The 23,677-nt window shown below is 41.0% G+C and overlaps 2 protein-coding genes across 3 annotated transcripts; one reads left to right on the top strand and one right to left on the bottom strand.

The window, feature by feature from the left end:
* Positions 1–4,585: 4,585 nt before the first annotated feature.
* On the bottom strand, positions 4,586–9,211 carry LOC142803654 (retinal rod rhodopsin-sensitive cGMP 3',5'-cyclic phosphodiesterase subunit delta). The gene is made up of 6 exons (XM_075889146.1): positions 9,056–9,211; positions 8,762–8,824; positions 8,654–8,679; positions 8,417–8,542; positions 6,266–6,371; positions 4,586–5,114 (listed from the first exon to the last, which is right to left on the bottom strand). The coding sequence occupies exons 1-6, from the start codon at positions 9,094–9,096 to the stop codon at positions 5,033–5,035; spliced, it is 444 nt and encodes a 147-aa protein (XP_075745261.1). The 5' UTR covers positions 9,097–9,211; the 3' UTR covers positions 4,586–5,032.
* A 198-nt stretch (positions 9,212–9,409) lies between these two features.
* LOC119177144 (peroxisomal targeting signal 1 receptor-like) lies at positions 9,410–22,599 on the top strand. Of its 2 annotated transcripts, XM_037428542.2 has the most exons (15): positions 9,410–9,971; positions 10,052–10,090; positions 10,523–10,540; positions 11,268–11,391; positions 11,944–12,151; positions 13,513–13,609; positions 14,658–14,780; positions 15,679–15,803; positions 16,703–16,763; positions 16,855–16,998; positions 17,613–17,683; positions 19,114–19,311; positions 20,371–20,536; positions 21,719–21,876; positions 22,082–22,599. In XM_037428542.2, exons 1-15 carry the CDS (start codon positions 9,876–9,878, stop codon positions 22,290–22,292), a joined length of 1,839 nt encoding a protein of 612 aa, XP_037284439.2. In that variant the 5' UTR covers positions 9,410–9,875; the 3' UTR covers positions 22,293–22,599. The 2 variants fall into 2 exon arrangements, with proteins under 2 accessions (XP_037284439.2, XP_075745260.1); XM_075889145.1 differs by lacking the exon at positions 14,658–14,780.
* The last annotated feature ends 1,078 nt before the right edge of the window (positions 22,600–23,677 follow it).

Raw genomic sequence — 23,677 nt, 5'->3', positions numbered from 1 at the left:
GCGTGAAGCTTTGCTGTCGACAATCTTCTGCTTTTGTTTCCGCCGGTCCCGCACGCACGTTTCGGGAACTCCGAACAACCGCGATGCGGCCCGATTTCCGTCCGTTTCTGCACACGCGATGACTTTTCTTTTAAAAGCGGCATCGTGGTGCACTCAAGTTTTTGGAGTCGGACCTTCCACACCGTCGATGCTAATGCTCTACCAGATGACGAACTCCTCAGCACACGTACGAAGTGCCGCACATGGGAAACACATAGGCAGAAATGGCCGACGCGCCATGCCGACGCACATAGGGGGCGGCCATTTTGGATTTGCCGATGGCAATAGATTGACCGTAATTTTTTTTGTTCGTACTCTATTCTAACGCGCATGCGATTTATGAACTCGCTTAACCGGAAAAAAGGTGCGCGTTAGATTCGAGTAATTACGGTATATCTGAAGTAGGTCCGAAGCCTGTACTTCCAATAATTCCCATCGGGTACAAGCGCCGCTAAAGGAGCCTGCATAGACTATCACCAGATTCCCCTCTAGGTATTATTGTATGAAACTATGTGCTGAAGTAACGTCGAGATCAGATGGCTTGCTAGTATCCACAGTAGAAGCTGGCATCTACTGACAAAAGAATACAGGTAAATTCAGTCATTAGCAATGCAAGTAATACCTGTACTTCTTTAAAACCAAGTCTTATAGCTGACACTAAAGTACACTGTTGCTTATATGTTTATAACAAATATGGACTGTTTTTCTTATAAACAAATGTGAAAGCAGTGAAAAATTGTTTAATGAGCTACATAAAAGAAGTTAAATCATTGAGAGCTCCCCACTAATCTAGTGGCTTGTTTCAGTGTACAGCGCTAAATTAGAAGTGTGAAATTTACATGGTAAATAATATTCAACCACACAACTGCATAAGGTGTATATTGGCTTCAACATGTGCACATGAGTTCAAACCGGTCTCATCAGACCTTCAAACTTCTGGTGACTGGAATACATAATCCATTTGAATTGTTTAAATTTTTTGCTTTATCTCTGCAATACTTGCTCAAGTAAACCATAACCAACAAAGTTTTAAACAAACCTCATTAAAACTCAGACCCCAGCATTTGTGAAATGATCTTTGCTCGATCAGAGCGAAAAATTTTCACCACGAGCCAGTTTAAGCAATCACACATATTCGAGGTAGTTATGATGAAAACCAAGTTTATTGCTCTGCATTATACACCAATTGTTCAATCATAACTATGGTATGTATCTGGCAAAAGGAATTATACATTGCAGCTGTATCTGCTGTAGTTTTTTTTATTAGAATTACCTTTTGTCAATCAGTTTTTGGCCCACTTGATAAAAAGCAGTCAAAGATAATAATAACATACCTAGATCGCTAAAGAGATTTACTGGAAATAATTTTCAGAAGCAACACTTTCTTGCTAAACCTGGCCTGTATGTTCTACACAAATGTGAGAAAAAGAACGAAGGCTGGATAGGTTTACCTGACAGCTGGGTAACCCTGCAAGTATACAAAGAAAACTAGAAAATTTAGTCTTAGCGATATAAATATAGCTGGCCTGTTTGAATCATTTGACTACGAACTAAGAGATACACATGAAACATCAAGTAGCAATCCAAAAGAACAAATACTATCACCATGACACTCACGTGACTACCATACGCCGTGAGAGACCACACCATCACCGTGGCCCAAAAATGCATGCCATGATGTGCCTTCTTAAACATGCGGCCTCACAGGAAAAAATCTTTGGCTGTGGACGCTGCACAGCATTATAAAAAGGCGACAACCAAATGCGACTGTGCCAAAATACTAAATCAGGAATTCATGTTGCTGCATTTAAAAAATAAAGCAACGATAGCATCAAGCCGACTGGAGCACTCAAACGCAGATAGGATGGTTATGTTAATATCAACGTGAAATGTCAAGGCATGGGCCATGCTTTAGAGTTTCTTCAATAATTACATAGAAAAAAATCTGACACCATCATCTATGCGATATTTTCTTTTTTTATAGGAATTTTGTGCCCACGAAAACGCCGCAACTTGGGCATGCGAGGTTACTACCGAACGTGGCTTAAGCCGTGATCTTATAAAAAAGAATAATCCTTTCAATTACGATTTACTATAATGCATTTATTTGCCTATAATGCACCTTCCGCAATTTATAAGAAACAAACTTAAACTTGGACACCGTAGAGGGTTTTATGTTTTGTGCGTCCAATGTTTGGAGTACACAAACCACCAGGAATTTGAAAGTAGCCAAGCCGACATACAAAGGCTCACGAATGAGGTATGGCACATTGGGTGCGCAACGGTTTCTCTGGATACACAAAGTCTACGCAGTCAGAGGAGACTCCATACTCTTTTACCAAATAATGTTTTGACTGGGCGTGAATGTTTGCTAAAACAATTAAGTTTGCACTTTGCAAACAGTTTTGTTAAAGAATGAGACACTGTGACAGTAGCCAATATTGATTTTGCTCTTTGAAGAAGATGCCAATGATAAGCTTTTTGCACGACAGAAGATATATATCTAAGAGCATTCAATTTTATACCAGCAGGACGAAGCCAATTTTTCCTCCAAGTAATTACGAAACTCCATAGGGGGAGTGCAGTGAAACATAATTGCCGCGACACTCTTGACATGATAAGAGTGATACAAACGGGAAGGACGAGCCTAAGTGCAGCCTAACTGGAATGTGCGCTTCTAAGTAGGTGGTGGGTTGTAGTACCACAATCCGCTTGCAAACATGAAAAATACACTTCTGGAGACATAACATAGCTACAGCTGTTGTGTGAGAAAGTATGGTGACAAACTTTGTTACGATCACTGTGAAACACACGGTGGACTCGACACAGAACGGCAATTCTGTAAACGACACCATTCGCTCGTAATAAGCTGCAGTCATATGTGCAACTCTATTTATCAGCCTGTGAACGAGAATATGGAGAGCTGGCTACTAGTACCGCTTGTCGACCACCAGATCGGCGCGATGAACTCGGGTTATCACAGGACCGAAGCTTTATCCAGAAATGCCATCTCTACGGCTTTCACGCACTACCCGTGCGTTGAAATAAAAGAAGCAGCACGTGCTTAAGGGATGCCGAATACATGCGCTCAATCGAATAAATCAGTGCTGTCCTTTAAGAAAAAACATTGTGCATTTGCACCTTCGCGGAGGAAGAGAAGAATAAGCTTTTTACCGAAGCCAAACATTTGATAAATATTGATTTTTCACATTTGACTATGAAACCTCAGCCAAGAGAGCCAATTCTGTAGCATTTTCCGATGAACGTTGAACACTGGCCAATATGTAGGAAAAATTGTTAAAATTATTATTAGTTGCATGTACTTTATCCTTCAAGCATACGAAATCGACAGGTTTTAGGAGACGTCCGACTTTATATAAGGTATAGAAAGTGAAAACAAAAAAAAAATAATTGAAAAGGGGGTGGGCCTAACAAAGATTTTCATTGCTTAAATTTCTGAAATATAATTATTTTTCAGAAGTACAAACAAGCAGAAAGGTACAACATGACGACCTGCCACAATTCATGACCTCGCGTGACAATGGTTCAGCGCTTCACTTTTCGGCCCAAGCTTGCAGTGGAATGTACAAACTTGTCCTCCTGTATATGTTATTCACCATTTGAGCGTATATAACTACAGCGTCCCTTTCAGCGTGTGCCAACCACGTGCAGTTCTATTTCGGGTGTCATGTGCACAGTCACGTGGGGTGAAGAAAAGGGCCAGATATAAATGACTCACTGGCCATTATGCTTTAGGCAACGTTTCAGGAATGACAGTTTACCACACATCATATGGGGGGGGGGGGACGGCACAAGGGTGGCAACCACTGCTTTGGACCCGGTGTAGGCAATGACACATTTCTCACTGTTTGACGTGCACCCTCCATCTCGGGAGTTTTTTTAGCAATATTCCTGCAGGTCCCACTGAGACAAGCTGTAGATTTTCAGCTTGGTCTCTTGCTTTGCTTGCCGCAACGAATAAAAGGGATAAACATTCCGTTAGGTACCGAATTCTGTTAAGTATCGGCAGCAGAGTTTCGTCACTCACGATATCTAGTTGCCACTTTATATGCACCTTTTGCTGTATGTTCAGATGAATCTATTTGAAACTGACGCTGAAGCCTTTTTGTTAAGTATGTGCATTGCACCAATACTTCAAATAAATGAAGATAGTAAATGCACATGCAAAGTGGCAGTCTTCGAAACATTTGATAAAATTTTTCTGCAATCACCTCGAGTGTTACGGTCGGTAAAATTCCTTAGAACTGGCAAGCTGGTGAAACTTCCCTGTGAAATACCTTTGCGTTCTACACATCCTGTATTTCAAAACAAGCAGCAGTATAAAAAGCATCACAACTGTGCAAAAGAGCTTCAGGAGGTATCACTATCACGCTGCACTGCTTACACTCGTTTATATGGACTAGCGCGCTATAAACCGTAACGCGACTTTCAAACGATTGCGATAAAATTTACACCAATAGCAGCTACAGAAACTGAAATAGCACTCGATGAACACAACATGTGCGCAGCAGCTGCCCATCAGCACCTTTCACTTTGCACTTGTATGGGCTTTCAGCACAATCAACAACATACAACACTCTTGACAACGAGAATTGACAAAACGAAAACAGACAAGATATTATTAAATACCCATCCACCACACAACTCGTGGCTCATCAACAAAAAATACTATTTACAAATGAAAGATAAACAAAATGTAACAAACTGGTCGTCAATCCAACAAAGCTTGGTATAAAAAACAGCTCTTTTTCAGTGGTTCAGGTATCAATCAGAAAAAAAGAACATTAAAGCATAAAAGAATGCGCAAGGAGATGCAAGCTGTTGTGCGATTTGTGAGGAAAAGAAATGCGAGCAACCGAAAAACTACTGTTTGTTCGAGATGCTGCAAATGGGAGCTGTGGGAGTGACGGCAGTAAATGGAGGCATCGCAGCAGGATTCCCACTGGCCGTGCCAAAAACTTGCGCCCGGAGCTCAGATGTAGTACAGGCGGACCTTAGATGTGCTAACGAGAAGGTTGTCGTCGAAAAACTTCGTCTCGATTACGACATTCCCACTGGCAGAGAGGAGTAACGTAACAAAGTTACAAAGTGAGCTATTAACAGTAAGGCACCTTGAATGTTGTAACATAAAGTATTTAAAGTGGTTAACTGCCTGCTTATATTTATATGGCAATAACGGTCATATGCTACATTCCAGCAGTTTTTATATTTTTATCTACACTAGAAAACAAGGCTGTCCCTAACCCAACTTATTACTCGTGTCACAAACTCATGAATGTTAAATAACAGAACCGTACTACAGCACAGTAGCAACAGAAAATTCTGAAGAATAATCTCAGTGTTGCCACATTCCTTCTTTAGTAGTTCTTTATCTACTGAACAATTGCCTTATTTAGCAAATGGCTAGCAAATACTTCACGATGTTTTCCTAGCGAGTTCACAGGAGAGCTTACAAAACTAATTTACATTTTAAATGTTATGTTATTTTCATAAGAGAGTAATGGAAATGCCAGTTATCACTGCCTGTGGCTGGTAACCAGGACTGTAGAAAAAATCTGGGGAAAAAAAACTGCCAGCTCACTGCATTTTTCATAACATTAAAGTCGTTATAGTGACACTCAGCAATGAGTTTGTTACATGCACAAATAAATGAGTGGTTGTTACAATCAGTGTACCCTACATGTCTCTGTAGTGTATCTGCTACATTCCAGTCACAGTTTAAATTAATTACGAGTGTGTCAGTATCTTTCAAATCTATGACTAATTTTGTGTTTTGGTAAGGCTGGTTCCAAATAAATTTTCTGCATACTACCCTAAATATGCAGTGGGCTCCACAAATTACCGACATCGCTTCGTTGCAGTCCAAGTTTTCAAGCGACAAAAAAAAAAAAAAAGAAAATAAATAAACACTGTGTGACAGTAGCAGCACTGATTGTTATGACACGTTAGCCATCTGCCACAAGATATGTGAATGTTCTGGCACGACATTATGTAGTGCCCCTATGACAAACAAAATAAGATGATATTGCCATGGTTACCACCGATCAACAGCACTATGATTAGCAGAAGTGATAAAAATAACATTAGCGTGATGCTCATTTTGGCATACAAGTGGAACACTGAAGGGCATGTTGATTAGTTCACTAACTAGCAGTGGATTGGGCAACATTACGATGACATAAAATAAAGAGAACATGGTACATACTTCAATACGTTGGCAGGCATCATCTGAGATTCGGGCGCTGCCTCTATTAACGACTGCCACGTATTGGTGGAATTGGGGATGACGAAGCCAAACTCAAAAAACCACTCTGGAAAAAACATTCAGACGAGATTAATAGAATAAGTTATAAAGGATAAAATGCACTGGCATTTTTGTTCTAGGGCTACTTTTATAAAACTTCATCAAGGTGCACTTTAGACATGCACGTGCTTTGGACAAAAATGACAAAAAAATTCTCAAAATGATTGTCATCAAACAATGTAAAAAAGTTAATAATTGCGGGGGTTTTTTGTCCCAAAATAAAGATACGACAGTGAAAGATGCCGTAGTGGTGGGCTCCAAATTTACAACCACCTGGTGTTCTTTTAACGTGTTACTTAACAAGTTAAACAGTCAGTTTGGAAGCTTCTGTAACGTAAGCACAGTTGTAACAGTATGAGAAACAATTAAAACATTATTCAGTATACGGAATGCATTACAAATGAACTATTGAGTCATATTTATACTCTCTTTAGCTTTGCATTCTTATTCTCAGATTCAAGAGAGCCGACAGCTAAGTATCAAGCCTTGATGAAGCAGAACACAAGTCTCGTGTCGCTCTTGTTTTTAGTTATATGCCCACGAAAAGATAAGATAGTTGCTCGGACAATGTTCAGTCTTGTATTTCTGATAAGCAGCTAATCTAAGAGTGCCTCTATTACACAGATAAGAACATGGCTTTCCACACAACACATCCCCCTTTTACAGCTCCCTTTGAGTGATGAAAGAGGTGAAAGTCCAGTATAGCAAGTGCTGACAATCAAACATCTTGAACACGGCAGAGGCTATTGCTTAACATGTCGCCATCACTTTCATTTTTTAAAGAAAGGTTACAATGCAAATACGCTGTTTCAAGAGAACGAGGCGTAAGCTGCTGTTATACGCTGTTGTCACAGGAACAACTCACGTGTGGCTAATGACTGTTTGGCCTCCTGTACAGTTAACATGTCTTGCCTCTTTCAGATTTTCTCCCTGCGCCTCCCTCCAAGTAATATGATCTACTCAATGTACGCATTACTTTAAAGCAGTTGGGCCGAAAGCAAACCTACAATATCACTCCTCTAGCACATCAAGGATCGCCAAAACCTTCATATCCCTGTTATCAACATTAGCTGTTTCAGTGTAATGTTTCTCCTAGCACTATTTGCGTTTACGGCTAAAGTCGCCGTTCTCCAGTGTGAAAGCACGACCAGCGTTGCGAGTTGAAAGAATATGAGTGCTTTATTTGCCAGCGCTGATTTAATTTGAAGCTTATAGTGGTAAAACCGTCATGCACTCTTAGCAAGACGGAAATTAAAGAGTAAAAACTGTGTGTAGCAAAAAAAAAAAAAGCTCTTATCTTCCGAACGATACTGGTTTCTATTGAGGTGGTATTCCTTTGAAAGGAAGCTGTGCAACTACATTATTATTCTGCAATTTTTTCAGTTTTAGCAGGTACAGGAGTCTTTCCACAGTCCCTAAAAATACTAGAGACATGACTATAGCGCTGCCGATTAAAGGGTTAGTAATGAGTTCTTGAATGCACTTTTTTCATGATACACCAAAAGACACTCAAGTCACCCCTCTTACCAAGATTCTACCAAAGGCCTTTATTTGAAAGCAATAGGTGCTTTCAGTTCTTCTGCCATTCTGCACTATTTTGCAACAACTGCTCACGTACGAGACTACTTTATCCGAAGTTATAGCAGTCCTTGCATTCGAAGTTTGAAATTGTTTTCGTGTAAATACTCATCTTTGTATCTGCTGTTCCATGTAGTGAAGCTTTTACAGGTGCAGATGTCTACATGATGATGGAAAAAAAAGTGAACTGAGGGCGGTGAGGCATTACCAAAAACGACCACAGAATGTTTTGCTGAAACCTACAGCATTAAGCACATAAGCGAGCCGAATGTTGCGTTATTTCTGAGCTGCGGTTACTCTTAGAACCTTCTACAGAGCAAATCGATCGTGAAAAGGCGATTTATCCAAAGCGAGGTCAGTTGAAGATAGGCGGGGCACGGTTATGGCGTAAATGTGCATTTGCGTTTCAACAGTGAAGTGCACACGCATCATTGACACAATATCGAACGATACAGAGTAGACATATAATCCCACCTTCCAGGCACCGCCCTTTGAAGAGGACCTTTTGCTCGAGCCGAAATTTTTCCATTGACTCGACAGACGAAAAATTGATCTCTCGGGACACGGCACGGCATTTTAATATCTTCTTAGGAACTCTAGCTGCAAATATAAGAAAGACGAATATGAGCAACGAGCGTCGCAAACCTAAGACATACCAATGTAAAAAAAAAAAAATTATAATGACCGGTCGAATTACTGCGGAGTTTTTACCTTCGTGCTCGACATCCGGCTTAGACCTGTAGGTAAAAGTGAAGTTCAATCAATTATGTGCCAAATCACAGCGAGACTTAAGAGAACTGCTTTTCGTTTACTGCTTACAGATCGTCGGTCCCCTGCCAAAGCATTTTGCCGGTGTCAGCATCTCTCAAATTCATCCAGTTCCTTAAAAAAATCGCGAGGGTTAAGGAAACAAAGTAATAGATAAGAAGTAGAAATAGCACGTCACAGTAGCGGTATACGAGCAGAAAAAATGACACGGTCGAGACACTGCGCAGAGAAATACCGCTGCAAGGCCACTTAAATGGAAACAATCAATGAATGCCTGGCGTGCTCATGCTTGCGCCTGTGCACCTAACACACAAAGCGGGCTTTGGTGACGAAGCAAAAGGATACAGCTTAAATCCATTTAGAATGTCTTCGCCTTTCGAAGGCATTTAAGCACACCGTCTCGCACACAAAACCGACCACCAAGCGAAAACCGCACAGCTCCGCCGGCGCCACAGACACTTGCGCTTGTGCCGATGTTTACAACGTTAGCTACGAACCCAGAAATTGTTAACGTCATATAACGCCTTTCTGACTCCTAACGTATACTGCACCAAGTATTTTAAAACTTGTGTATAGTAGCAGATTTAAAACGAGTTAGGTTGATTCGCTAGTTCGTCATTTTACATAACGACGAAAGCGTATGGTTTGAGAGTATAAGCAGTCAACCATGCGTCGCGAATCAGCTGGGGAAGTAAATACTTCATAAAGAAGATGTTCGATTCGATCGCACGAGTCTAGAAAAAAAAAAGGGGGGTCCATGTTTACAAATACACGCCTAAATTTGTGCGCACAAGTCGACCTGACCAGACGCGGTTGGTAGTGGCATGATTACGATTTTTCGAGCAGTGTCTCCGTAGCCGATTTTTTTTCAATTTTTCCTGCTTCATATACGGGTCGACCCGTGCTGTCGCTGAGCGATTAATGCGTTCGGACTGCTCAAGCTGCTTCCCAGAGCAGCTTCTCGTCTCCACGAACCGACGTGCTTTTTTTTTTTTCTGCGCAGCTTGACTTACCAGTGAGGATGCACACAACGTTTTCACGCAAAGGCGGTGCTCGTGACATGGATCGCCAATCAGCGAGCTAATACTTTATTAGCTCACGAGACAGTAGTGTCATACAACACTTCACCCAGCTGTGACCCCGTTGTTTGTTTTCCGTTAGCGTCATGTCTATCCGAAATTTAGTGGAGGCCGAGTGCGGCACTCCAAATCCTCTCGTCAAACTTTCAAGTCATGCGATCCAGGACGCGGCGAGACAGCAAGTAAGTCCAGTTTCCTGTTAAAATTATTGGTTACAGTAAACATCACATCCTTGCCTTTTCTCATCTTTATTTATTTGCAGGAAGGGCTTCTGAGGCAAAGACACCAAGGACTTGGAGCAGTAAGATTAAAACTTTTTCACTAAAAATCTGGCCCTACAAATCGTGGAAAATATCACTCTCGAGTTGCATGCATTCTGTTGAGCTGCTTGATGCATATAAATGTGAAATATACAGTCTTAATAAGCTGACTATTCTGTATTGTTTTGACTTTAGTGATTTCTCAGCCTTTGGTTGGGGTGAAAGTAATGGAATTTCACAGTGAAACAGAGTCAGCATTTCATGCTATCACATCACCGACTTCAGGGGCATCATCAACATGCCTAACTCCTTTATTAATGACGTAACTTCTGAAACAGTTGGTTGCTTGTCTACCAACTCTTTCATATGCGTGAAATATAGGTGAATATTTAAGAGAAACGTAGCCCTTTCTTCGGCCTATATTGCAATGTATGTGTACATCCAGTAACAATGCCTTTACATTTTACTTCCAGGCTGGAACTTCAGAAGGGGTAAGTACAGCACAATTCTTGGGGAACGACCGGTGTTACTAGCTTAATTTAAAGGCTGGTGAGATGAAGTCGACTTGCTAAAAATGAAGGATAACTTTTCAAAATTTTGCACTTGGTGTGCATCCAGTAGTGCGGCAGAAATGTTAAGTGGCTCAAAAACATGAATTGTTTGCCTGCAAAGCTATTTGTACAAGGGTTCGCAATTTTATCTTCGACCAACTTGTATTATATGTGGGTGACAAGTTATCTTTTAAAACGTAATTCGCATGAATGGCTGGAGTGCACAGGGGCTTGTATCATTTTGAGTCAGCTATATGTGGTTACACTAAATGGTTTTTCATATGTGTAGAGAAAGACTTCGGTTGTTTTCTTGCCTAATGCTCCAACCGCCAGCTTTTGCTTCAATATAGCCATCTAAGTATTGCTTAAAAATTTGTGCAAGTCATGTGTACGTACATGTCAAACATGCGTTTTGCCATTAAAAGTCTTCTCATGTACGTTTTCCTTCTCATAAAATACATCAACTAACAACAGGTTCCTTGATGAGTCCTACTGTCAATCAATAGTTTGGGACCTCCTTTGTTTGGCACTTTATGTGTCCCGTGTAACTTAACAATACCCAATAAACTTGCTCTTACAAAAAAACTTAAAGCAGAAAGCTCAATGGTAGACGTATCTAGACTGCAGTGTTCCTGTGTTCTGACGGCAGCTTTTTGTCCTGAAACAGCTTGTGGATGAATTTCTGGCCGAAAGGCGGGGACCAGAAAGGATGGCCCCACAGACCTTCCACATGGCTGGCCTGCTCCAGGAAATGCATGACATTGAGAAGATGTACCAGCCACCAGCACCAGGTATCAGCATTGTGGTTGAAAGCGTGTGAAATTTCTTTAGTGCGGGGGTGTCTAAGTGAGCTTCACATTTTTCTTGTCAACCTATGGTCCTATCTACTTGTCTTCAGCATTTACTATCAGCCTTATGTGGGCTTACATCTGTCCCCACATTTACTCAAATATATGTCAATGTTCTAGCGTTCATACGCCAGCTCAATATACATGTTTATCGAAAGCATAAATTACCAAAAGGTATGGGAAGGGACTGCCTTGAGCTTCCCCTGCAGTCCCTTTCGTGGCAGGTTTTATTCGTTCAACAAAAATATTCCTACTGGATTGCAAGTGTCGATTACTCGTTTTTGAAGGTATGAGATGAGAAGGCATGTCGTATAGCACCAATTATGTGAGATAATGGTGTTGAAGAGCATTAAAACCATGATTGAAAAAGATAATTATGTGCTACAGAACTCATGACTTGACTCAGTCAGACACGGATTGCGAGTCCAGGTGAGCAATATAGTAGAGTGAATGAACCCGACCGTTGAGTTAAGCTCTATGCCCCGCCCGTTTTAGCTCTAGCAGGTGTTGCTGACGCGGGCGTCTCCAAGGCTTGGGCCGATGAGTTTATTCCCTCCATGCCGGTGGTAAAGGAAGAGCCCAGTATGGTCGCTGCTGTCTGGTCCCGGGAGTTTGCAGGCCCTTCTACGTCAACACTGTCTCAGCAAGCTCCCATAAAGTGGGCTGAGGAATACTTGTTGGAAAGCGAACAGCAGAATGCCAGGTGAGTTCTAGGAAAGGTCAAGCGACACCCCACATTACGCCTGTTTCTGACTTGCCCTTCTAACTGCCGAGCTGTTTGGTAAGTCTTTTCTAGTTGGCACCGTATCAAAGAAATATTATCATGAACGGGTATGTGCCACAGAAATTGGTTAAATTCCACTACTCGCCATGGGTTTTACTAAAACTGAGTAAGGCAACAGTTATACCAACAAACTGGCATGTGCCACACAAATTCGTGCAGCCTATCAAAAAACTTGAGGCATCATAAACATATATGATCCACAGAAATTACTACACACAACTTCTACTAAAAAGAAAGATGCTAACAGTTAGCCCAACAAATGACGTGCGTGTTACCCCACTCATGCCGCTGTCAGGTGGTACCTTGTGGTTATAAAAGTAAGTGTACAGCTCGTGCTTAACTATGTGTAGGGATGGGTTGCCCAATGATTGTCTCATGCGTCTTAACACCCAAGTCTAACCCTGCTACAGCCAAGTTCAAGCAGAAGTTCAACAACACCACAGCCAAAGTCAAGCCAAGTTCAAGCAAAACATCAAGCAAAAGTTCGATATAGCTACAACCAAGTGGAGGTTAAATAAAGCAAAAGTTAAAAAAGAAGTTCTGCCTAGACACAGCAATAAATAAGCACTAGATTGATCAGTTTTGCAGTGTAACGAGCATTTTGTGGCTTAGTGCAAGATTTGACCCATTTTTCTCTAATTTGTCTGTTTTTGCTTCGTTATTGTGAAGCAGCACATGGCCTATCTTTTTGCTGTGTTTATATTGAAGCACTTCCTGCAAATAAATCAAGTTGATAATCTGTGCTTTTGCTAATTAGAACGTGTAGTTATATCATACGAAGCCAACAGGTAATGAAGCTGAACGAAAGTACAGGGGCATTATTCATAGTTTTCGATTCAAGTGACGTTTTCTCATTTAAATTCATTTACCTTTAGCTAACAATTACTGTACTTAAATTCAAGCTACAAGTACTGCCTCCTGTGCAATATTTGTAACCTTATTTATCCTAACATGTCAAAATAACAGGTCTGCATTGAATTATTGCCAATGCTAGGGAAATGTAACGGGTAAGAGTGGGATGAAACCACTTTTCGTACAAGTGTGTATGCTTCTGACTTCATATTTTGGATGAATATTTATTTTGCATATTTACCTCCGAGTTATATTTAAAAAGGATTAAAAAAAAGGGGCAATTTAATGTTTGAGGGGTCACATGGGGATACTAGACTACATTCAAGGACATACCTCCCAAATTGCGTGAATTGTGCACGCAACCTTGGGTGTTATTGAATACAGCTCACCCAAGGGAGCACAACTGATTGCCATTTGAATGTGTGCAGTGTGCAAGGTTCAGTAGCGGAAAGCAGTCAAAGCATGGCCCAAGTAGCTGACGAGCTCTTGAAGGGTGTCAACGATGATGCTTTGATGGAGACCGAGGTAATGCTCTTTTCTGTCCCTTTTGTCCTCTTTCTCTGATTTTTCATTCCATATACTTTAGACTTTTCATTGATGCGGTCATGCAGTAAAGTTATTTATGCATCTGAATGTCTCGTTACCTTGTTTTCCTCTTTGGCACTCGCCATAAAGCAAGTTTAAGTTCGGAGCCAGGTTGTTTGGGCACTCATTGCATTAAAAATGCTAATGACATCCTAAAATTTGGGTAAACAGAAGATAGCGTCCTTTCATGCTCATTTTTCTACTGAGAAGGCAAAAGTACTGAAGGTATACAAGTATGTATACACAATAATTATGAAGGTATTGGTCTGTGCATAATATACAGTAATTATTTTTGATCTGCAATACCTTTTATGGCATACCTACCACTGTAGCCATTACAACTTGTAATTGTGAGGTTTCGCTAAATTGGAGCATAACCTCTGCACCTTCGTTCTCATTTGTAGCATACCAATATAATCATCATGTTTCACACTAGTGCATTGTGAAGTTTAATGTTGCGTTAAAATAATGTGCTGCCTACCGATATCTTTCTTTCTCAGTTTTTTTTTTGTCGTAAATGTCAGTCGCGAAAAATGTCTCCCAGAGCAATTAAAGAAATGCTCACTGTGTGCAAGGCATAGTGTAGCTATCATGGATTTGACAAAACATTTTTTCTGTTTGCATGCTCTCGATCTTAATTAAAAGGAAAGAATATACTCTCAAGTGGGGAAATTTGTAAGGAGCTATTCGGTAACTTTGTGGTGCATGATGTTAGCTACAGCTTTTAGAACCTCTGGCCTAAGAAACAGCACGTTTTAAGAGACAGACACTAAGGCTTTGTCGATTCTGACCCTAGCTTTACTGCAAATGTATCGTCATTGTAAAAGCTGTGCTCCATCCTTCTCCACCTTTTAACCAGTTAACAAAAACTTTCTGGCTCGATTAACACTAGCATAGTTTGGTAGAGTAAGCGAATGGTAGATAAGGAGGGAAGTTTTTCTGCAGCCATGTATATGGAGCTGTCGCTGGCGCTTGCTCCACGCGCTAGTTTATGCAGTTTGTGAAGCGGCTAAGAGACGACGACAGAGACTTAGGCGAACGGGCTGCGAGCTGGGTTGAAGACTTTGCTCGACAATACGGTCAGCCGCAGCAGCAGGAGTCGTTTCCGAAGGTAATTGATGCAGAGCTATGTTTAAGCATTGAAACTTTAAGAAGGGCAAGTTTGCCATACCATATTAGGATGTTGCTGTTGCCAAGTGGTGTTGACAGCGCTGTAAGTTACAGCGTCATTCAACTTGCTTAAGGAACTCATTGTTACCACTGGCCGCCAAGATAAGTTTTGTGTTTGGCTGGGAACATAGAAGTAATATTGAATAATAAGTCAGTGATTTATCACCTTCACGTGTTTCCTATTTAAAATAGTTCCTGCATTCAAGGGAATGGTATGCAAGCAATTGATATTAATTTTGATGCACTGGGATGCTTGTTAGAAGATAGTTTCCAGCAGTTCACATCGTCGTAAATATTTTTCATGCCTCACTGTAAAAATTAATATTAATAATAATGATGTTAATAGCTTTAACATCATCACAGAAATTTTGCATTGTAGCTTACAATGCAGCAACTATACATAATGTTAAAAAAATATGTACAGCCAACTGCAAACTTTTTTGAAGTACAGGACATATTAGTAAAAAAAAGTTCGGGTATGTTGTGTTTATTCCACTGTATCTCGAATTTGTACATGCAGCAGAACGACCACATGAAGACATTAATAAACATTTTGTTTTTAAGAATGACACATTATTCGTGAAATAAACTTTTTTTCGAATGTCTTGTGCTTCCTAACTTTTGCACTTTAGTACCACTTTGGCTGGAATCCGTTATCTTTTTCTTGGATGTTAATATTTTTTACTCTAGTTCACAGATAGCACTTCATTCTAGAAGCATCGATTCGCTCTTGTTTTGAGGGCGTTGCTAGAATTTACTAGTAAACTGATGATCAAAGCTGTTCATACTATTTCTCTCTCCAGTCTAGTGAATTGCACGTACGATTATTATTTTACTAGGACCCAACTGCGCCTGAAGCAATGGCGACAGAGTGGGCAAAAACGTTTGAGGCGGAGGGCCGAGAGAAAGGAAATGACACCGACTTCTGGGAGAACTTGCAGAAGGAGTGGGACCAAGTGACCAGGTTGGAAATTTCGAGTTTATGCATGCCTTGTTTTTTTTTTCATCATAAAATCGATGATTCGTGAAAGCATGTGAGCAGTGATTGTTGCATGTGTGCGTCTTGTTGGTGCAACAGGCTGTAAATGGGCAGCCATAAACAAGGGCTGTTGCAAGTTTCTGAAAGTGACCGTCATAAAGTTGAAAGCGTATTAAGGTAGTGCAGTCTTCCCACAGAAAAACTGCCAACCGAGGGAAAACAACTGTTAAAGCCACATTGTGTATATATACCATATGTGCTAAATGAAAGAGGAATTTCAAGGGATCGTTTTTTTTTTGTTAGACTCAGCATTATTTACAACAGACAAGAAAGTCCAGAAAAGTATAAGGGATATTACTGGAAACTATGATAATGTGAAGAAAGTAATGTGCATCGAAAGATAACTTGCGCCTGCCAGAGACCGAACCTGCGACCTTCGAATAATGCGTGTGCTAATCTACCAACTGAGCTGCAGTGGTGGTCATCCTCCCGTCCACCTAGCAGGGTTTATATGGGCATTTAAACCTGAGATTGTTAGTCAGCGCTGGTAGCCATGACAACGTAAAGTACTTTAAGTGGATTACTGTTGAGCATCACTAAAACAGACATTGATGTATATAATTGTCGTATAATAATGAAGTAAATCGAACATTTCATTGTCTATATTCATTTATGTTAGCGTTCTGCTGCTATAATGCAAACAAAAAGTAAAGAACTGAGACTGTATCGATTACTGCAACAAAGATTTTCACTTGGTTGCAGCCCAGAATATTCTGCAGACAGTCTGCAATGCATAATGTTTCATGCATTGCAGACTGTCTCTGGGCGTGTGTGTTACACATATTATTCCAAATAACGCTCATATATTTTGTTTACTATTTCAGGGAGACGCCCCATGCCCATCCGTGGCTGTCGGAGTACGAAAGTCTGCCCGAACCTTATCGCGTAAGTTTATGATCAGTACTAAACCAACTGCTTCTGTTGTAAACCTGGCAAGAAATCTGTCACTTTGCTATGATGTTTTCATGCTTTCAAGGAATACAAATTTGCCGAAGTGAACCCATTGGAAAATGTCGAGAACCCCTTTGAAGAAGGCCTAAAGAAGCTTCAAGAACACGACATTCCCAGTGCGGTTTTGCTCTTCGAAGCGGCTGCCCAGAAAAATCCTCAGCATGTCGAGGTAATTAAATATCTTGCCTTGAAGTTTGTTTGACTGCTGCTTGAGCGAATGTATTATGTACATTCAAGAGAGAGGTTATTGTAACTTTTAGGATGGTTTATTTTTATTTCAACTGCCAGATGTCTTACAGAGACAGTTGGAAATCGTAAGAACAAATCCTGCACTGCAAGTTGCCTTTAACAATGTGTTCATGTTAACAAAATGTAACAGATCACATGAAAATGTGCCAGTACTTCAATTATAGGGCTTTTTAAGAACTTATACAAACCAAATAGTAATTAAGAATATTAGTTCAATGGAATCTTGTAGCTAAGGATAGATAACGAAATAAAAAATAGTTATCCATTCTTTTGTAGTGCAAATCTACAAGAAGATACATGTGGATTTGTCTGCAATGGATGTTAGAGTTCACTGTACATTGCAGTCACACACAGACAACATTTCTTGATTCTGGACTGCGTAGAAATTCTACCTTTAGAAACATTTTGTTCTATAAGTGGAGCGATTCATAGCAACAGCATTTTCAACTGTTTGTCTGTGTGACGTTTGATGGAGTTCACGAGAAAGTTTTTCTGATGTAATTGCCTTTCTCTCGCTTTCTCTTTACGGTACAGGCCTGGCAATACTTGGGCACAACACAAGCCGAGAATGAGCAGGACACAGCGGCTATCGCGGCGCTGAGAAAGTGAGAACATTTTAGTCATTATGCCAGTTATGAGGCTTTCTTCTTCATGATACCATTCCTTATCGTCATCACCAGCTTTTTTTTAAGGGAAACGAAAGAAAACATATTCTCTAAAAAGACAAAGAAATCAAGAACTTGTCACTACAGTTGCCAAAGTTTTCCTCTAGAATTTTTTCTCCCACTGGCGGGATTTCATCAGGCACTCAACTTGGCACGCTAATTACTACAATGTGTGTGCTCATCCCATCAGATGGTACAAAAAGGCTGCTGGGAGAATTCTAAAAGTTTATCTTAATTTCTTTGTCTTTGTAAGCATCTGTATTGATTTTTTCGTGATTATCCCGACAAGGGCTGCTTTTGATGTGTTTGATTACTTTTTCCTGCGGCCACCAAACACTGTGTCTTCCAGCTTTCTTGGTATTTTGGGACTATGCTTGTTGTATTGGCATGGTGGAATTGCAGTTATTGTGGTTATGTACATGGCAGTCGCATTAATCTATAAGTCTATGTTGGTTATTCTGTCATGGAAAGGGTTTACAGGATTAAAAAGAGTCATCTGCTACCAACTATCTTTTCTTGCCTTTAACTTATACTTACAGTCTTAAACTAGAACTCTTAAAGGGGCCGTGCAACAGTTCTTTAGTGCTGTCGGATAACACTGCTGGTTGGTAGTTGAGGACCCTGAGAACACATGAGCTGAACATTATAGCGAAGCACGTGGCCTGGAATTTGCAATAAATTTTCAGTCAGCTAGAAATCATTCCTTCTTCTTTCTACAAATGATGCCATATACCCAGATGGTCGTGCTATATACCAAAATTCATGACCATTGGCCGATTTTAGCATTGTCAGCAGCATGGTAACTGCTGCTGCCGCAAGAGGCCGCCACGAGCCCGCGCTTTGCACTCCCTCTGGAAATAAGCAGTGTGTTTGAAAAAACAAAGGAAAAAACATACACAATATTTATCTTCTTTCCCCCATGCCATATCCCTTTGCTTAGCTTCCAGCGCACTTGTCAGGATGAGAGGAGAGAGAAAGCAATTACAGTGGGTGACAGATCTCTGTAACTCCATTATTCCTTAACGAATTCTAAAAAAATTTTGACGTGGTTGACTCATGAGGCAACTAACTTCTTTAATGAAGCCATTCAACAGTTGCTTCAAAAATAGTTGCAGGGCCCCTTTAAGGTATCAAATTTTATCATTATAGTCTGGATTGTGTGTATAAGGAGGCATGATTACCTGGTAATGGGGAAACACAATGAATATATGCTTTATTTTCTCTTTATAATGCGAGTTCATCACGTATGTGCTCCAACCATTTTTAATTCACACTGGATATGTTACCTGGGGTGTGGTGTGAAAGAAAAAGGTGTAAAAATTGGCAAGCTGGGGAGCTACATATGCTATACCAGTTTCTCTTTTCTGCAGGTGTTTGCAGCTAGACCCGCAGAACCTGATTGCTCACATGGCCATAGCTGTGAGCTACACAAACGAATCCCTGCAGATGCAGGCATGCGAGTCCTTGCTGGAGTGGCTCAAGTGCAATCCCCGGTACCAGGCTCTGCGCTCATCAGCGGAAATGCCTACTCTGAAGACATCCCACCCCGGGTTCACCATAATGACCAGGTATGCAGCTACTTGTTCTTTGTACAGTCTAATCCCTCTATAACGAAGTCCATTACAACGACATTTCCGTTACATCGAATAATTTTCTATTCCTCGTCAGCCACTCTGTAGCACTCTCAGCGCAGGTGTCCTGTTTGCTCGGTTTGTCTTCTTCAAGTGTGCATCGTTTTCACCTTGGTATGATCAACCAACTAGCTCGAGATATGTTATTCCACCCATAAAAAATAATGCAAAAGGCGTCTCATCCCAACGGATACATTTTCTGGATACTTCTGCTTCAACAAAGTCTTTGCGAGTGCTACAGGAGGAACTTGTCCGAGATTGCAGTGAAACTCCACCAGCAACTCAATAATTTCTCGTCTCGCGACTTCCAAAGACACGTGGCTGCTTTGCAATACCTGTGGGTTCCTCAGAAGCATGCTTTCTGTAAGCACACGTACATCTCGGTAATTCTGCCATTGAGATGCCCGGCGATAGATCGCCCATCCATCATGGTGCTGCCGGTTGATTTCATGCTTGTGAGGGCCGCAGTAAAATTGTTCAAGAACTACCGCCATTAAACACAGTCATAACAAATTGCAGCACTTGAAATTATTTATGTGAAACCGAAATGTGTGCTAGCTCGTTTACTGAAAGTACGTTCGGCTGATGCCTTCTACACTGACACTCGAATCGCAATGGCATGGAGTCCACTTCAGAACAGAACCCGAAAATATAATCTGTGAATGTATTCTCTCTCTTGTGTTCAAGACACGGCTCCTATGATGTATTTTTGTATCGTCAGCACTTGCGGTCAGAAAAAGCATGGTCGTCAGGATGAGCTTTGAAATAAGGTCTCTTGGTAATGCCTTAATCCTGCCACGGACTTAAAAAAAGGCTAGTGATATGAAGTAAAAAAAAAATTGTGTGAGACGGTTGGCATTGAAAAAAAAATGAATAAAAAATGCAAGATGCTATGCGCAGACTAATGCGAGTGCCGTCAGTGAAACTTTTACTCTTGGTTTAGACCGATTTATGCTTGCCACTTTCTGATTTAACGTATGCTTGCTGTCGTTTCAGTGAACAGCATAACAAGACAAGAGATTTGTTCATTGCGGCAGCCAGGATGTCCCCCAATGACCCTGACCCGGACGTCCAGTGCGGCTTGGGCGTGCTGTTCAACTTAGTCGGCGAGTACGACAAGGCAGCAGACTGCTTCCGAGCAGCGCTCACCGTGCGGCCAAATGCAAGTAGTTCATCGCGATAGCCTGCTTCATTTCGTGCTTGAACGTTTTAGTCCCCTTTTTCAGAAAAGCGCAAAGTTTGCAATTGTCAGTGGCTGGGGAAGTGCAAGAACACAAGCATAGCGCTTGTATTTTACTTCGTCTGTTATCCTTGTCTGTTTCTGTGCTAAGCTGCAAGTCAGTTGAAAAGAATTACTTTGTAAAGATTCTGGTTATTCGTAGTAGTAACTAACTTCCAGACCAGCAACGACGGTGTACTGCAGGCTGATTAAATAGACCTCGAGACATCGCACTATGTGGAATTATTTAAATAATGTTTTTTTGCTTTGCTGCTCTCATGTCCATTGCTTGGACTGTCTGTGATCGATTGATTGGGCTGTCAGTGACGATTTATTTGCCGATGGAATTTGAACCAGCTTACATAACACTAAGTATTCATAGACTATGTGCCAGTTGACACGCTGCTGTTCTGCATAATGTGTAATAATGTATCGTGATATAAAAGCTGTACATTTATACAATAATATTGGCTCTTGGGTAAGTCTAAAGTGTGCAGCGCACGATTTTCGTTGGCTTTAAATTTCTTACATAATTTTTGCCTTGGTGAGATCTGACACGTATCTAAGAGAGAACTAAAGTCTAGCGTTATGAAGTGTAGTTTCATCACAAGACCATTGAGTCTGTTTTCTTTACTTTTATTTATTTATTTATTTATTTATAATACCCTCAGGGCCAACAAGGCATTAAAGAGGGGAGTGGGTAAACACATGAAAAATACAAATAAAACAGTGCAATAAATACAAATAAACAATACAATAATTACAAATAAAACAATACAATAAAAGACAGATATTATTAACATTTCTGCAGAAATTCTACGATTGCTAGTAGATGACAGCAATCTTAGGTCTACTATGCTGACACGGTGTCACATATACATAGTTGTGCTTTGTTGCTGGCTTTCACTAGATCATTCCTGTTATCCACTTGCTGCTTAGTGCGAGATACTCATACCGTTGTGAATATTTGGCGTGTTACGTTAGTGCCCCTTTACCTAACACTTTTGGCAGCATTTCTTCTTTACTGTAGCTACGTTGCAGCAACAGCAGACTTATAAATTCCTAATGAACGAGACATAGCACTTGTCAAACTGTGAGCTTGACGGTGTTGATTTGCGCATGCAGGACAGCCTGCTGTGGAACAAGCTTGGTGCCACACTTGCCAATGGCAGCAGGTCTGAGGAAGCTGTCGACGCTTATCGCCAGGCCCTGCAGCTTTCCCCTGGCTTCATTCGATCTAGGTTCAACCTTGGCATCAGCTGTATCAACTTGGGGTCATACAGGTACTTTTTCTTTTATATCGTGAAGCTTTGTTTCTTGTTTGAAATTCATTTTCCTGTCGCATCTTTTTCTTTCAAAATCGTAACCATTATTTATGCGGTATGTCTTTCCTTTTTCTTGCTTAATTATTAGAGAATGAGCTTGTTCACTCTGCAAGGTACTTTTGTCGAGCTTTAGGTTACCAAACTTCATGCTTGTGCTTTGCAGGGAAGCCGCAGAACACTTCTTGACAGCGCTGAACATGCAGTCGGCGGGAAGGGGCCCGACAGGCATGCAGTCTGTGAACAGCGCAGTGTCAGAGAACATCTGGTCAACGCTGCGCATGGTGCTCACACTTCTCAATCGCCCCGACCTCTACAAGGTGGCTGACAGGAGAGACTTGGCGTTCCTTAACAGAGAGTTTGGTGTGGACTCTTGACTAGGTCCCTAGGAAGTGCTGTGCGAGTGCTGTTACTGCACTGAACTTCCAAGTCGTGCCTGAACTCAAGATCCCCATCGTGACTAACTGAGAATGACAAATTACTTCCAACGGCTGGCCCCGCATCACCCCCATATTGTCACAGTCGCATTATTTGCATCGTGTGTTCCCAACAGGAAGCGAGGTCTCTGTATTGTTAAAGGTTGTTGTTGCAATAATCATTTACATGAATTTAATATGAGAGGGATGTAATGAAATGGTAAGCTTTGAGTGATTTGGAAAATAAAAACAATTATTGCAATCAAAATGTGACTGTTGAATGCATAGTTCGATCATAGCTGTGATAGTGTGACATTCAGCGATGATCATAGTGTGAAAATATTCAAGTCATGCGTAAAACACTGTTTGCATTCGCGTGTCTGGACTGTGTGTGGGTGTGTACTGCAGCAACAAATAACACAACAACATTATATGTTACTATTCTATTTGCAGCTGCCTTTTGTGATTGTCACTGTAGCACTGCAGGCTGTGAATACAGTTTATTACAGTTTCTTCATCTTGACCACTATAGCACTAGTTGAAATCCAATGAATAAAATTAAGAAAGATGAAAAAATTATGAGCAATTATGTTCTGTGAAGGTTGATGATGAGCAAAGCTGTTTAGCATACAACACACAGATGACATGGTGGAGGCTGTTTGGATTTGAAGGCAAGGTTGTGAATGTGCCCATCAACAATAAAAAATCACTGTGCGGACTTCACAATGATACACTGATGACGGTGTTGTCATTTAAGTGCACATTATGTGACGTTTGCTTGCCAAGCCCACCTTCAAGACAGTATTCTCTGCTCCACGAAATAAGTAGGCTTCACTCGAATGTACAGGATAGAAAACCCAGCTTGCAAAAACTACAGTTGCTAGATAAAAAAGAAGGTGCAGCCTGTTACGTCGCATTGCCGTCAGTGGGTGAGTAGTCATCAATGGGTGCTGTCAATGGGTCTGAGCTGAGTTGTTGAGGGTGCTACTACACCAGTCTTCAAGGCAGATGCCAGTTTATGCTACAATGCGGTAGCCTCAGGATTTTTGTGGGTTCGTGTTTTTTGTGTACTTTCTTGAGTGTTTTTTTGTCTGTGATCGTGTGTGTGGGCAGCTTGCCTCATGTTTTCTGTGCTTGAGTACGATCTTTATTGTTTGTGCGTGTGTAGAAGACCATTTTTCTAGTGGTGTGACGCCGCAAGCTTGTTGTGTGCCACTGTGCAAGCCGAACGTGAGAAGAGACACTAGCTTGCAGTACCACGAATTCCTCTGCAATCTACAGTGTCGGGAAGCCTGGCCGATAATTTCTCACCAAGGACCGTCAGGGAGAGAAAGAACGCAACTGCT

Source organism: Rhipicephalus microplus, chromosome 3, assembly GCF_043290135.1.
Source record: "Rhipicephalus microplus isolate Deutch F79 chromosome 3, USDA_Rmic, whole genome shotgun sequence".
NCBI lineage: Eukaryota > Metazoa > Arthropoda > Arachnida > Ixodida > Ixodidae > Rhipicephalus > Rhipicephalus microplus.
The sequence above is the reverse complement of the archived record's forward strand: the minus strand, read 5'-3'. Positions and strand labels throughout refer to the sequence as shown.